We start from the raw sequence: 17,107 nt of genomic DNA on the forward strand, positions 1-17,107 counted from the left end.
ATATGTATGAAAATACCTTCAAACTAAAGGTGACATTCTGAACTGTCGCTTCATATGAAACATTTGATCTCAAATCCAAAATGCTGGAGTATAGAGCCAAATGAAAAGTTGGGGGGGGGTGTGTATATTTTATACCTACAGGCACTGTTGCTCACAGACATATCAAACCAAAAGGTTAATCATTTCTCAAGAGCTTTCTACGCGGGGTTCTTTATGGCACTGCTGATTGGAATTCTGAAAGTGTATTGATTATGACTGACCATTTACCCTCCATAAATGAAAGGTGTTTTTCACTTCAGTGGTCCAGCCAGGAACTGTGGTATTTGACTCCATTCATTTAAAATGGTTGTGGCATGGGCATAGTCAACAGAGAATACATTCAGTCGGATGTTTCAGATGTCTGGTCTAGCCAATGTTTGTGAGCTAGATATAGCATATTAGTTGTACACACTGTAGGCGCAGAATCTGCACCTTTTGTTGTTGTTGACAGAACCTGCATCTTTTGTTGTTGTTGACAGAATCTGCACCTTTTGTTGTTGTTGACAGAATCTGCACCTTTTGTTGTTGACAGAATCAGGACCTTTTGTTGTTGTTGACAGAACCTGCACCTTTTGTTGTTGTTAACAGAATCTGCACCTTTTGTTGTTGTTGACAGAACCTGCACCTTTTGTTGTTGTTAACAGAATCTGCACCTTTTGTTGTTGTTGACAGAACCTGTGGAGAGTGGAATCCCTAGAGGTACGAGGATTTTTAATTTTTATGGAGTGAAGAGTGTCCGTATGATACAGTATGTTATTAAGATTTTTTTTGCGTGTGTTTTCTTGTGAATATATTGTATGTCAAAGAGAATATTGTAACTTGTTGGGTATTTATTTCATTTGTAATTTCATTCCCATTAATTCCAATATTGAGCACTGGAGAAACCACATGTGTTCATTCTACCCTTGGGAAATCCACGAGAAAATACATTGAGTTCCACTTGTTGCATCACTTGGAGAATATACAAGACGCACATGTTTAACTGCAGTTTCAATAATGCCAAAATAAACAATAGGTGCTCTTCAATCATAGCATTGTGTTTTTCATGAGAATGAATTGTAGAGGGTGGTAGAAAGTTACATTCATAGGCCCAATTCATGGGCCCATGTATATCAAATAGTTTTCCATAACGTACCCTATACTAGGCCTACACCATACTACTACCATAAGATTCCTGCATGTCAACCAAAAAATGTAGGATATCGCTGAACAGTTTAGAGAAGTTTGAGGTGTCTATTGTTTGTCATGCAGCAGCAACCCAACCTAACAATACTCTTGGGTTCTCTGTAAACTCCATTTGTTTTATCGGCCTTTGACTTGGTATGAAAAAGAACAATACGGTATATTATTGAGCTGTTGTTAAGACATGTGGGCCTTTCTGCCTCTAGGCAAGGCTTAGTTATAGAGAATAGATGTTTTTCTTTTCCTTCTCTGGGGAAGATCTAACAAAGGTTTGTGTCGAGAAAATGGCCACATAAATTACTAGTAAAATGGACGTGTTTTGGTGTATTTCTTATCTGTACAGCCTCTGCGGGCTCAGATTTATCGTGTCCATTTCAGGACATCCTCTCTCTTCCTTTGAAAGTCTCTTTCAAAGTCTAAAATGAATTTGATGGATTGCAATTTCACAAAGTCTACAAAGTCTGCACTTGCAATTATACTTTTGGCGTAGATGTTCTATCTATTTCTATGATTCATTTCCTAAAATAATCTAGCATTTTATGCCTCTTTCACAAACTCAATTTGTCCATCAGTTCTGTGGATTTGAAGCAATTTCCAGACTGAACGTTCTATCTCTGAGAATCGAACACTACTCTGACGTTCTGAAGCCTTGTCACCCAAGGCTTACAAAATAGCTTAGAAGTTGTACTGTATGCCTGAAATCTGCACTTCTTTTTGACAAAACCCGGGAGAACTTGAAATCCCCGGGGGAAACAAGAAAATGCAGTCTGTGAATATCATTCTAAGACATCTGAGGTGACTGAATCTCTGGTTTGAACATTGTCCCATTGTCTTGTCTCAGCCAAAACTCCCAGTAAACAATGAAAATGATTTGTTAGTGATCAACCACAGTGATATAAGAGTAATTATAAATCTGTTATGACAAATGTTCCTAAATACAAGGCTGCAATATGTGGTCAAATCTATTGTTGTGGCTTCCTGAGAGGGCCATACTGACTACTGTCTGCATGTGCACAGAAAGGGATACATTTTACTTAGATTTATTACCGGCACAGAAGAGATTCCAGGCAAAGGAATGTGTTAGTGGATATATCAAAGTCATTTTTAAATACAGCTAAATCAGTCATGCACTCTTTTGCCCTTCCTGATTAGAAACCTGACCAGCCATAGCTGCTACACGATTACAGACATCTTTACCTGGGGGAAAGATCATCTGCCTGGTGATTTACATGTTGTGATTCTATCCACATTCCAGTCTTAGGAAATTAATGCTCTGCGTGTATGGGTAAACACTTTGAGATCTCATGAATACAAATATATTCATCTTTCCTGGATACTTAACAGAGAGTTTGAATGGCTTATGACTACAAAATATTAAATCAAATTTTATTTTATTCACTAATTGAAAAAGATCTGATGTGCAAACACCAATTAGTGGGAAAAAAAATTGAGCTGCCTGTGTAAACTCAGCCATTGTCCAAAAGACAAATGGAATAGAAATGTCATTCACCACAAGGATCAACAAGGTATCCCGCCAAAAGATCCCTTGCGATGTTCCGTGGTAAAAGAGCAATGCCCATCCATTATGGATTCAACTTCAAGTGTCCTAAAGACCAGCAGCCCCTCAGGAATATTGCATTGCTGTGAAGGGCTGCTGAACTATATATCACACCGCATCTGTGAGCAGCAATATCATCCTGGGAGTGGAGCCTGAAAGAAAGTCTCCTGTAAAAACCCTATTTCCCGCGGACTTCTATTGCTCTATGACTGCCTTCTATGCAGGACACATGCTAGTCTTTGTGAAATTGCCTTTTGCTGCACAGTAATTGTTTTAAGCAGATGTCTTAGCCATATTGGAACATATAAAGTGTCATATGTCCTCTCTGCTCAGTCTAGAATATGCTTTACTTCCTTTCTTTGTGACTGAGGGGAGGGTGTGGTCAGCTGCTTTTTGCCCCAGAGAGCATGAGACATCAAGATAAAAAAATGACAAGACATCTGTCAGATGCAGCGAAAACAATATAAAAACGTATCATCTGGGGATGACACAAGTATTGCTTTGTTAATCAATCAGCTGATCTTTCTGAATGTTAGGTGGATAACTATGTTTTTCCCGGGTTAGCATTCATACTACGTAAACCTAAGTTAGGACAATTATAGACACTGTCAGTCACCATGAGGAGATGGTGAACATGAATCTTTTCATATGTCCATCCATTTGCAGAAGAGCAAATGTCATAATAGCTGTCTGATGCTTTCAAGTCTAAGTCATAAACCTATAGCAAACATTTCAGATTAAATGTGTGGCCATCACACTGTACCCTGACCTTTTCATGTAGGGTTATATGTTTGGTTTTGTTGTTAGTGAACATCAGGGCTTTTTCAAATAGATGTAGATGTGTGGGAGAGAAATTGATACAGATTTAAATACTGTAAGGACATCATAGCCGTGTTCACAGGGAAATGTTCTTCCTACTGGCATTGAATGAAAGTATGTTTCCTGCTGTTCACTGTAGCTTGCTACTTGAATTGTGTTACGCTTTTGAAATCCTTTCATCTCCCAAGTGGCTGAACACAGCCTGCAACATGTGGTCCAGATTAATATGGTCAAACTACCATCCTGCCACTGACAGAATGTGACTGGTGCTCAGTAAATCTGGGTGACAATGCCAACACATGGCCGAAATATTAATAAGATGGATGACATGTAGTTTCCTCCAGGACTGGTGTGTGATTTGCTCTATGATTGATAGAAAGAGGCAACCTGTGAGCCACATGCTTAGGGAGAAAGTGTAGACAGATCACCCAAGCCACACGCACTGTTACTTTACTGAACAGGTCATCTGTACCAGTCTGTTGGCCAGCCTTGTCTGAAAACCCATTCTGTTATTCAATATAGAACGGAAGGAATTATTTGGCCAACTTAGTCAATATCTATCGACTTAGGCAAGTCCCTGTTTGTTTCTGCAGGAAACACATATACGCTTCAGTTCTCTCTAAGCCAATGACGTTTGTGCCACGGAAGGCTGCTTTTAAACTGCTGCTTGACTGGTTATAGTTCTGGAACTGGCAGTAATCAATCCTAAATATGCCTTCTGAACTTTCATCCAATGAACTCAAACATTATGTTATAAAACGGTTCAGTAGACTGCTGGTGTTAAAATGTTTTTATCTTGTTCTACCCTGAAAACCATTTTAATTGGACTTAGAAGCATAGATTAAAGCTAACAAAATGATCTGCCACCTCCCCCACCTTACCTCTGTTTATTAAAGCCTCAGAGCATACTGAAAAGAGATCTAAAACTAATTCAATGTGCTTAGACTCTTTAATTTCTTTGATATTTTCTTTGCTGAAGAAATTCATTCTGATTGCCATCAAAATGGCCATTGCAGTAGCCTTGATAAAAATGATGGAGACTACAATGGGTGCTCTATTATTGAGACTACATGGGTGCTCTATTATTGAGACTACAATAGGTGGTCTATTATTGAGACTACAATGGGTACTCTCACAGACTTTATTATGTCTGGTGTGTCTGATTGCCCAAATATGAAGTACACGCCTTTGGGTTTCTTTCCTCTTTGTTGTTAATGTCCAATAAATGTCTGAAATATAAACCTCTATATTCAAATAAATAAATCAACTAATACTTTGCAATTATCCTATACTGTCTGCTTCTCCTCATCCTCCTCACCTTTCTTCCTCTCAGCCTTCTTCTAGCTCTTTTTCATCCTTGTATGCTTCTCAGGAAAATGCAACCTATAGTATACTGTACATACGGTCCATACAGGGATTCATTCAAAGAAACTGTAGACAACACTGAAAACTATGCCCTGTTAGAAACAGGGTGATAAAATACATAAGGTTTAACTGTCGGACATGAGCAGGGACAGACATAGACGCCTGAATGATGGCTTGTTTCTCAGTGTTACCTCAGTACATGATATTCCAGGCAATGCATAATTCATATTCAGACAGGGAAGAGGATTAATAACCATGAAATGAAAAAATAAAAAGAGACCATTTGAGTGGACTCTTCAGTGCTGCATAATAGACATCCTGAAAACCAAAACAGATATGATTCACCTCTCCATACAGAATGGCTATTGTCTGTCTCTGCTGAGCCTTTGATTGTGCTGGTTTGAATCCTAATAGTGAGGAGGCAGACACCCTTGAGGGGCAAGAGGTGGATGAATTACTTCCATCCCTATCATAATGAGGCTTAGTAGGCTACATGTGAAAAGCATGGCGCAGAAGAGTGCCTTGTTGTCAGAGCGGCTTTGTATAACTGCATTAGTAGTCTTACAACACACATTCCGTCTTAATGGTGTGGTGCACAGGTTATGCATGGCCATGGCTGGGTATGAGTGTCTACCCCGCCATCAATATTAAAATAATATGATTCCTCGGGAATAGACACCATCCATCAAAATAACATGTTCATATCAGTTTGGATAAAGGATGCACTACCCACATTATATCGCGGTATGTGAAAAAACAGTCTACAGTAAAGTCTAAAAGTTTGAGACTCAAACCTCTTGCAGTCAGAATGCCTCCCTTTTCATTCCATTCTTTCTATTTTAGTCGCTGCAGGCAATTTAGAGTAAAATTCATAAATGTGAACTGTGTAGCTAATCTTATCTGATGCAAATGTTTCGAAAAAAAACTATGTCCCTAGAAACCTCTTAAAATTCAGCTGAACCCCCCCCCACCACCACCACCCAGTGTGAAGCATACTAAATTTGATTGTGCAGAAAGGCTGCTAAAATCTTGAAGCAGTTATCTTGGTTTCAGAGAAAGAAGCTCATAGCACAGGGGGGGTTAAAAGAGATAATGAACAGTAAGAATTATCCCTCTCTGGCTTTAAATGTAGAGCTTGATGAGCAAGGAATGGCTCTTATAATGTCTGAAAGATTGGAAGAAATCTCTTCACCCCATAACCAGAATCCTGAGAAAAAAATATCTTAAGGCAGATTTGTATTTTATTTTTATGAACAGGATGGGGTGGACATAACCATAAACACTAATTAGGTTCAGCGGAACGCAATGTAAATGGATGTTTGTTGTAGTATGGATACTCCTCCATTGTTTATGACTGTCTATGATCATCACTGAGGCTGTGTGAGAAGACAATGTTGCTGTAACCTGGCAAGCATCTGAAGCAGAGCAGAGCTGCGTGGCAGGTCCCCAGTATAGAACCACCATTTACCAAGCACAACATTACTGTCAAACCAACTGACACTGTTGAAGGGGGGTCATCACCATGCAAACTGAAAGGGAATGTTTAGCTGATAAATGTATGCTTTCAAGGAAAATGTTACAGGGAAATTAATGAACTGGAATTTGAAAAAAAGTATTGAATAGAGTGTTTGTCTAAGCCTCTAAATATATTTTTCTTCCAAATGGGTCAATGCAAATCTATAAAAGACGTTTTAACATCTTGGTGGGAAATCAAACAAGCACAAATTATAGAGGGAAATAACTAAAAGACAGTAGAGAAAAACAAGAGCAATCTAATACATTTTTATAGGCCTGAAATAGCCTAAATTTCAGTGATTGCAGCCAAAGATTTGAGCAGTGTGTTGTTGGCGCTGTTCACTGGGGTGGTGCTGAAATTGATGGATGTCAAACTTGACTTGTGTTCTTTTCCTACAGGATCTCAAACTGACCAGCAGTGTATGGAACTAGTAATCAACTGGGATGCTTTGAAAACAATTTGATGTACATGCCAATGTAAAGCTGGATATTTCCACTGCAGTCCATACAGTTTTTGAATGTTTGAGTTTCAGATTGTATAAACAATCAGGCCAGTTGCCTCCCAGTTTCCATTACTTAACTTTATAGCAAATAACTTGCCTGCTCGCTCTTCTACAAATATTGGACAAAAGCATGATGGTTGGTCACCTTTAATTCAATGAATTGCTCAAATTAATCACAAAAATCAAGTCCCCAAAAAGCCATGACTGTTATAGACATTGTTATAACCGGTATGAGAAAGTGCTGCATTTGAAAATGTAAAAAAGCTATATGCAATATATTAATTTAATAAAACATTCCATCTTCCACACTGTCACATTTTACTACAGGATTTACATGCTTCAACGTACATAGACCAGAACAGATACTGTACAGTGTGATGAGCACAATAGTTTCAGAGGTTTCAAGAGGCCAACAAGAAAATGTCAAACAAATCAACAAACCCACAACCTGCATGAAGGTGTTTTGATGATATTAGTCATGTGACTTTCAAGCCTTTACTTCTTGTAAATGACAGGAGTCCACAACTCAGAGGCTGCAGTCCTGTTGTTTATGTTTCTACCTGGATCTTCAATGATGAATTATTGTTATTGATTGACTAACTAGTCCATCCACCTGCTGCTCTAAGTTTGAATGAGTTTCTGATTAAAATGCAAAGATTAATACCAGGATAGTCTCCAACCCTCATGAGTTCTACAGCCAATATTTTAGATTGTTTGGTTGACTGAATGTCTTTTAACAAGCAGACAATGGGATTTTAACTAGAAACTCTCTACCTAAATATTAGGTGATATACTGTAGGTTTGAGCTGTGGTATAAGAATGTAAACTATAGCAGATGGTCAATACATTTCAACAGTAAATTACAAAGTGTATGTACAAGAAAAAAGTACATTAGTACTGACCTTTGACACATATGGTAAAAATACTGTACATCACATTAATGGTGACCCTACGCACATGGCCTTTATAAAACCTAATTTTACACAAAGAACTGCTCTCAATTTTGTCCTTCTGTCAGGCAATGCTGAACATAGTGCCGGTGTCCCCACAGTCATCTGTGAAGTTGACACTCTTAACACTAGTGTTACCAAAGCTGCTGACATCCTCCTGCTCTGTCTGCTCATGGCTCTCACGGGAAGAGTCTTTCATGACACTGTAATACACTGGCACACTGTACTTGATAACTTTCTCTGGGTCTTGGCCCTTGCACTTGCAAAGCTTTTTGAAGGCGGCCCGGAACTTCTGAGACATGAGGTTGTAGATGATAGGGTTGATGGCGCTGTTGACGTAGATGCACATGCGGCAGAAGAGCAAGAACCACGAGTTGAGGTAGGGTGGGTCCATGAAAGAGTTGACCACCACCAGTGTCCGGTATGGCATCCAGAGCAAGGCGAAAAGAATCACCACCACTGCTAGCATCTTTGTAACCTAAATTATGGGGGGTTAGAAAAAATGGTGTTAAAATATTCAGGTTCTTCATAATACTGTAAATGTTACTACAGTGTCATAATAATTGACTCAAATGTTTCTGGTTGTTTGTTTGACTGATGAAAGGACTTTAGGACTACATTTCAAATTGCAAAGACAAAACTTTTTTTTTCTGGCGTAGAGTTGAACAGTCTAATGATGGTAAACAAAGCTATAATTAACGTAAGGTGATAATAACAGGATGTTATGAACTTTGAAACCATTACTATGGGCCTGCTGCTGTATCTTCCACACTACATTGATGAACTATGCACTAGCCTGCATTGTGTAGATAAACTACACACTACATTGATGAACTATGCACTAGCCTGCATTGTGTAGATAAACTACACACTACATTGATGAACTATGCACTAGCCTGCATTGTGTAGATAAACTACACACTACATTGATGAACTATGCACTAGCCTGCATTGTGTACATAAACTACACACTACATTGATAAACTTTCAAAGTGGAATTATTTTGTATATTGTAGCCTAAATTATTATTTGAACACATTTTGTATTTTGTCAATTTAAAAGTCTTTGATTACTATTTTCCACAATAATTCACAAAATGTAGCTTACCTGTTTTCTTGACGTCACTGCACCCTTGTTCGATTTGCACGACACCTTCACGTTGCTGGTGGATCGCCCCTGGTGTATAGAACCTTCACTTCTGTCGTTGAGATTGGTTGGCAAGGGGCTCATAAATAAAATCTTTGCGATAAGACCGTACAGTACAGTAGCCACAATGAGAGGGATGACGTAAAACAAAGTAAAGTCTAGAAAGTAAATTGGCATGTAGAGGTTTCTTGAGACACGGTAGCCACAGCTGACCACCACCCCATCGGCGTAAACGGTTTCGTTCGTGTCCACTAAAAAGAACCACATTATGCAGTACAGCGAGGTGAAAATCCACACACAGGCAATGATCCTCTTCGCCCGAGACACGGTGCAAATAAATTGCGCCTTGATGGAGTGGCAGATAGCAATGTAACGCTCAATGGTGAAGGCTGTAATGGAGCAGGATGATACATTAATACCCAGATATTGCAGGTATGTGATGCAAAGGCACCCAGCGTAACCGTATATCCAAGAGTCGACTACTTCAGAAATATTAGGTAAACCTGCCGCTAGAAGGACGACAAGGTCCGCAATAGCCAGACTGACAAGATAACAGTTAGTAGGGGTCATCATGTGCTTGGTGCGCAGCACAACCAACACCACCATTATATTCCCCGCTATCCCAACACCGCATATTAGAAGTGCGAGAACAATTGTTATAACTTGCACTTCAATGGAGTTCTGTGGCATATTGATCAGAACTTCACTCTGTGTGAAATTTAAGACATCTTGAGAGGTGTCAGTAGTATTCTCCATGGTGTTTTACTGTTGGCACCTTTCTTCTGCTTTAATTTGCCTTGAGGTGGAACAGTTGACAAAAATCCTGAAAAAATATAGATACAAATTATTCTAAAATTGCCCAGAATATATACATGTTATTTTTTTCCCTTCAAAATGAGATACAAATATAAGTCAATGACTATGTCATTTATCATCTGAGATGACAAAGATATTTGAAATGAAATAGCTATTATCAAACAATTGCAATGATTGCAAAAAAAGGAGCTTACCATGGTTTGGAAAGGTCTGAGCTTCATAACTCAAGTCCATCTGATATCCACAGAGATAGTAAAATGACTAGTTGCCCTCTCAGTGGTGCTGTACCCCTCTCTGAGAGAGAAAGATAATATATATATATATATATATATATATATATATATATATATATATATATATATATATCTTTCTCTCTCTCTCTCTCTCTCTATCACTGTAAGGTTGTATTCAGCGCATGTGACTAATAAAATGTGATTTGATTTGATTTGACAACATAGTGCAAATTGCAGCAAAAATAGACTACAACTCAGCCTTGTCTAGTACCAGCAATGGCCATAGATTTAATGACTCACTATGTTGACACAATGGGTCCAAAAATGCTGGAATTGCATGTCACTTGTTTTTACCATGTAAGGCAAAGTAAAAAGTGATTTTTATGTTAGCTACTTTGGTGGACACAAATCACAGAACCCTACTGCGTTGGGCTGGCTAATTAGATTTGGTCCTATGGGAAGACTGCTTTAATTAACCACTGCTTTAATTCTGTTGGATGCATTGGATTCTGAGGATCGTGTTAATGAAGCCCCTCAGCTCTCAGCCAACCTAATCTGGCGTTCTCTCAAACCATTTGGATAAGCCACTTGGACCGTATCAGAATAGGCTACGCCAGCCCTACTATGACAGAGCTGTCCATGCTATAGCTAATTCTGATTTGCTTTCCTTCAGTCAAATATCTCTTCTCTCTATACACCAAGTCACTCGGCTCCGTCATATCCTCTCAATGGTCTCTCCCATCATGGCTATGCGGATGACACTCAACTACTTTTCTACTTCCCCCTTCTGACACCCACGTGGTGACACGCAGATATCTCCGTTTGGATGTCGGCCCAACACCTTAAGCTCAACCCCGACAAGACAGCTGCTCTTCCTCCAGGAGAGCCTGCTGTAGGCCCTTTCTACCTCTGATTTTGCTGATAGCTACTTCATTGAGGAAAAATGTACTTACAATGGCTGTGATATGTGGTTGTCCCACCTAGCTATCTTAAGGTGAATGCACTAACTGTAAGTCTGCTAAATTTCTAAAATGTAAATATCATTGCGTCCCTGTATTGATAAATTATATAATGTACAAATACAGTGCTCAGGCAGATCACTTTTTACCTTTTAGTCCAGCGGAAAATAAACAAATATACCTGAGATCGTTTCACTTTATGATAGAAGTACCAAACATGGTACAGTAATACTAGATACCTTAAGGACATTTCTAAAGATTGGAGGCAGTCTGGGAAGCAAAAAAAGGCAACCATGTGATAGTGGTAAATGTGATAGTGATAAAGCCACCAAATTTCACACAGCTGGGGCGTGTCTAAAGAGGTATGTTTGGCTATAGTGCCATCACAGATTTTGTCCATTTTTAACATTTATTTTACTATGCAAGTCAGTTAATAACAAATTCTTATTTTCAATGATGGCCTAGGAACAGTGGGTTAACTGCCTGTTCAGGGGCAGAATGACAGATTTGTACCTTGTCAGCACGGGGTTTGAACTTGCAACCTTCCGGTTACTAGTCCAACTCTCTAACCACTAGGCTACTCCCCTCCATAAATAATTGGTACATACAGCCCAATGATGGCTTAACATTTTTGAGGGGGTCTGGAAAACACAATAAAATGGCCTAAAAATGTAATGTATCCTTTAAACTTTTAGTATAAATGTGGTGAAAACGCATGCCAAATTACTTTTGTGTGTGTATGTTTTCATGGCTAGTTCCAGTAGTTTACATTTAAATACTAAAACGTCATATGGGTGTTCTCTGAAGTTTACTGATTTCAATTATATGCTATTCTCTTTTGAGTCAATTTTAAGAAGAATTACAGGAAATCTTCCCTGTACACATTACTTCAGGTAAAATCCCACAGGAATATATTACAGTATGTCCAGCAGAGAAACAGGTAACCCATTTTAACAAAATACTTGTATGATGAGACCTTTCAGACTTTACACAAAGTAAGTAAAAGTCTTAACAACGATGTCTAGCTATAGTGTCATTGCAGGATTAACCTGTTATATTCAGTGGTGTAGTGCTTTTTTCTTAGGTGCTGGAGCATAAATAAAATGAACGTTCTAAATCAACGTTTGCACCGTAGCCTGTTGAATAATAACATTTTATATGCATAAAACACTTAATCCAAATGCATCATCTCCCTATGCCTATACACATTGACTTTAATCAATGTTTGTATTTTTAATACCCTTAAACAAGAAATGATTCCTATCTTATTTCAAAAGAGGCCATCATCACTGTTAATCATGAATGATAAATTCATCTTGTTTTACAGGTGAAACGTCCAAGCTGCATCTGCATGTCAACCATAACCATGTGATCTCACTCAGTTTCATGAGAATATGCATTTAGATCTTCTTGAGTGATGTGAGTAAATACTATTTGAGCGGATTTCAGAGCAGGGGATATTAATGAGCTACAGACTATCCTACCTGTATTGTTTCCATCAGAGCACATTTATCCTATGGCTCGTGCTGTTTTGGCTTTAGTGAAAAGTGTGTGTGTAACAATATTTGTAGGTGGAAGAAGGTGAAGAGGACCAAGGTGCAGCGTGGTACGTGTTCATGGTAAATTTAATAAAGAAACTGAACACTAGAACAAAAAAACAACAAAGCGGAACAAACTAAACCGTTCTGTCTGGTGCAGACACACAAAGACAGAAAACAACTACCCACAGGCTGCCTAAGTATGGTTCTCAATCAGAGACAACGATAACCAGCTGCCTCTGATTGGGAACCATACCAGGCCTAAACATAGAAGCACAACACCTAGACATACAACATAGAATACCCACCCACATCACACCCTGACCAAACTAAAAATAGAAACATACAAAGCAATCTACGGTCAGGGCGTGACAGTACCCCCCCAAGGTGCGGACTCCTGCCGCAAAACCTAAACCCCTAGGGGAGGGTCTGGGTGGGCATCTGTCCACGGTGGCGGCTCTGGCGCGGGACGTGGGCCCCACTCCACTATAGTCTTGGCCCACTTAAGTCAAATCAAATCAAATCAAATTTTATTTGTCACATACACATGGTTAGCAGATGTTAATGAGAGTGTAGTGAAATGCTTGTGCTTCTAATTCAGACAATGCAGTAATAACCAACAAGTAATCTAACTAACAATTCCAAAACTACTGTCTTATACACAGTGTAAGGGGATAAAGAATATGTACATAAGGATATATTAATGAGTGATGGTACAGAGCAGCATAGGCAAGATACAGTAGCTGATATCGAGAACAGTATATACATATGAGATGAGTATGTAAACAAAGTGGCATAGTTAAAGTGGCTAGTGATACATGTATTACATAAGGATGCAGTCAATGATATAGAGTACAGTATATACGTATGCATATGAGATGAATAATGTAGGGTAAGTAACATTATATAAGGTAGCATTGTTTATATATTTACATCATTTCCCATCAATTCCCATTATTAAAGTGGCTGGAGTTGAGTCAGTGTCATTGTCAGTGTGTTGGCAGCAGCCACTCAATGTTAGTGGTGGCTGTTTAACAGTCTGATGGCCTTGAGATAGAAGCTGTTTTTCAGTCTCTCGGTCCCAGCTTTGATGCACCTGTACTGACCTCGCCTTCTGGATGATAGCGGGGTAAACAGGCAGTGGCTCGGGTGGTTGATGTCCTTGATGATCTTTATGGCCTTCCTGTAACATCGGGTGGTGTAGGTGTCCTGGAGGGCAGGTAGTTTGCCCCGGTGATGCGTTGTGCAGACCTCACTACCCTCTGGAGAGCCTTACAGTTGAGGGCGGAGCAGTTGCCGTACCAGGCGGTGATACAGCCCGCCAGGATGCTCTCGATTGTGCATCTGTAGAAGTTTGTGAGTGCTTTTGGTGACAAGCCGAATTTCTTCAGCCTCCTGAGGTTGAAGAGGCGCTGCTGCGCCTTCTTCACGATGCTGTCTGTGTGAGTGGACCAATTCAGTTTGTCTGTGATGTGTATGCCGAGGAACTTAAAACTTGCTACCCTCTCCACTACTGTTCCATCGATGTGGATAGGGGTGTGTTCCCTCTGCTGTTTCCTGAAGTCCACAATCATCTCCTTAGTTTTGTTGACGTTGAGTGTGAGGTTATTTTCCTGACACCACACTCCGAGGGCCCTCACCTCCTCCCTGTAGGCCGTCTCGTCGTTGTTGGTAATCAAGCCTACCACTGTTGTGTCGTCCGCAAACTTGATGATTGAGTTGGAGGCGTGCGTGGCCACGCAGTCGTGGGTGAACAGGGAGTACAGGAGAGGGCTCAGAACGCACCCTTGTGGGGCCCCAGTGTTGAGGATCAGCGGGGTGATAGGTAGGGTGGAGGTGATATGGTCCTTGACTAGTCTCTCAAAGCACTTCATGACGGATGTGAGTGCTACGGGGCGGTAGTCGTTTAGCTCAGTTACCTTAGCTTTCTTGGGAACAGGAACAATGGTTGCCCTCTTGAAGCATGTGGGAACAGCAGACTGGTATAGGGATTGATTGAATATGTCCGTAAACACACCGGCCAGCTGGTCTGCGCATGCTCTGAGGGCGCGGCTGGGGATGCCGTCTGGGCCTGCAGCCTTGCGAGGGTTAACACGTTTAAATGTCTTACTCACCTCGGCTGCAGTGAAGGAGAGACCGCATGTTTTCATTGCAGGCCGTGTCAGTGGCACTGTATTGTCCTCAAAGCGGGCAAAAAAGTTATTTAGTCTGCCTGGGAGCAAGACATCCTGGTCCGTGACTGGGCTGGATTTCTTCCTGTAGTCCGTGATTGACTGTAGACCCTGCCACATGCCTCTTGTGTCTGAGCTGTTGAATTGAGATTCTACTTTGTCTCTGTACTGACGCTTAGCTTGTTTGATAGCCTTGCGGAGGGAATAGCTGCACTGTTTGTATTCAGTCATGTTACCAGACACCTTGCCCTGATTAAAAGCAGTGGTTCGCGCTTTCAGTTTCACACGAATGCTGCCATCAATCCACGGTTTCTGGTTAGGGAATGTTTTAATCGTTGCTATGGGAACGACATCTTCAACGCACGTTCTAATGAACTCGCACACCGAATCAGCGTATTCGTCAATGTTGTTATCTGACGCAATACGAAACATCTCCCAGTCCACGTGATGGAAGCAGTCTTGGAGTGTGGAGTCAGCTTGGTCGGACCAGCGTTGGACAGACCTCAGCGTGTGAGCCTCTTGTTTTAGTTTCTGTCTGTAGGCAGGGATCAACAAAATGGAGTCGTGGTCAGCTTTTCCGAAAGGGGGGCGGGGCAGGGCCTTATATGCGTCGCGGAAGTTAGAGTAACAATGATCCAAGGTCTTTCCACCCTTGGTTGCGCAATCGATATGCTGATACAATTTCGGGAGTCTTGTTTTCAAATTAGCCTTGTTAAAATCCCCAGCTACAATGAATACAGCCTCCGGATAAATCGTTTCCAGTTTGCAGAGAGTTAAATAAAGTTCGTTCAGAGCCATCGATGTGTCTGCTTGGGGGGGATATATACGGCTGTGATTATAATCGAAGAGAATTCTCTTGGTAGATAATGAGGTCTACATTTGATTGTGAGGAATTCTAAATCAGGTGAACAGAATGATTTGAGTTCCTGTATGTTTCTTTCATCACACCATGTCACGTTAGTCATAAGGCATACGCCCCCGCCCCTCTTCTTACCAGAAAGATGGAGATGGATGGAGAAACCCGTTGGCTGCACCACCTCGGATAGCGTCTCTCCAGTGAGCCATGTTTCCGTGAAGCAGAGAACGTTACAGTCTCTGATGTCCCTCTGGAATGCTACCCTTGCTCGGATTTCATCAACCTTGTTGTCAAGAGACTGGACATTGGCAAGAAGAATGCTAGGGAGTGGTGCACGGTGTGCCCGTCTCCGGAGTCTGACCAGAAGACCGCCTCGTTTCCCTCTTTTTCGGAGTCGTTTTTTTGGGTCGCTGCATGGAATCCACTCCGTTGTCCTGTTTGTAAGGCAGAACACAGGATCCGCGTCGCGAAAAACATAATCTTGGTCGTACTGATGGTGAGTTGACGCTGATCTTATATTCAGTAGTTCTTCTCGACTGTATGTAATGAAACCTAAGATGACCTGGGGTACTAATGTAAGAAATAACACGTAAAAAAACTAAAAACTGCATAGTTTCCTAGGAACGCGAAGCGAGGCGGCCATCTCTGTCGGCGCCGGAAGTTGAAGTGGCGCCTTTGGAGCGGCGACCAAGAAGGAGCGTGATGGAGTGCTGCATCAGAGGACTTGGTCTCCACAATCACCCGACCTCAACCCAATTGAGATGGTTTGGGATGAGTTGGACTGCAGAGTGAAGAAAAAGCAGCCAACAAGTGCTCAGCATATGTGGGAACTCCTTCAAGACTGTTTGAAAAGCATTCCAGGTGAAGCTCGTTGAGAGAATGCCAAGATTGTGCCAAGCTGTCATCAAGGCAAAGGGTGGCTACTTTGAAGAATCTAACATTAAAATATATTTAGATTTGTTTAACACTTTTTTGCTTACTACATGATTTCATATGTATTATTTCATAGTTTTGATTACTTCAATATTATTCTACAATGTAGGAAATAGTAGAAATAAAGATAAAACGTTGAATGAGTAGGTGTGTCCAAAAGTTTGACTGGTACTGCATGTATTCTTTAAATATTTTGTAGAAAAGTGGTGAAAAAGTGGCCACAAATTTACCAACATTACTGGTTCTTGAACATACTTTCATCCGCATTTTCAGTATTTTACATTTAAACACTTAAAACTGTCAAATGGGTGTCCCCTAAAGTCTACTAATTACAATGATATGAAATAAGATATTCTGTATTTTGGAACCATGGACGTGAAGCCATTCCAATTATAGAACTCCACATTTTTTAATTGGATGTATGGGACACGATACTAATTCTACCATTCCTTACTCTTTTGGTACATGTTATATATCATTCTAATCCACATATATAACACAATATTTTGAAATCATTAGGAGCA

At 40.4% G+C, this 17,107-nt stretch overlaps 1 protein-coding gene across 1 annotated transcript; it reads right to left on the bottom strand.

Annotated features, from left to right (window-relative positions):
- Positions 1-7,208: 7,208 nt before the first annotated feature.
- LOC112221416 (thyrotropin-releasing hormone receptor-like) lies at positions 7,209-9,877 on the bottom strand. The gene is made up of 2 exons (XM_042304376.1): positions 9,039-9,877; positions 7,209-8,409 (listed from the first exon to the last, which is right to left on the bottom strand). The coding sequence occupies exons 1-2, from the start codon at positions 9,831-9,833 to the stop codon at positions 7,996-7,998; spliced, it is 1,209 nt and encodes a 402-aa protein (XP_042160310.1). The 5' UTR covers positions 9,834-9,877; the 3' UTR covers positions 7,209-7,995.
- Between the last annotated feature and the right edge of the window lie 7,230 nt (positions 9,878-17,107).

The sequence above is a fragment of the Oncorhynchus tshawytscha genome, linkage group LG22, assembly GCF_018296145.1.
Source record: "Oncorhynchus tshawytscha isolate Ot180627B linkage group LG22, Otsh_v2.0, whole genome shotgun sequence".
NCBI lineage: Eukaryota > Metazoa > Chordata > Actinopteri > Salmoniformes > Salmonidae > Oncorhynchus > Oncorhynchus tshawytscha.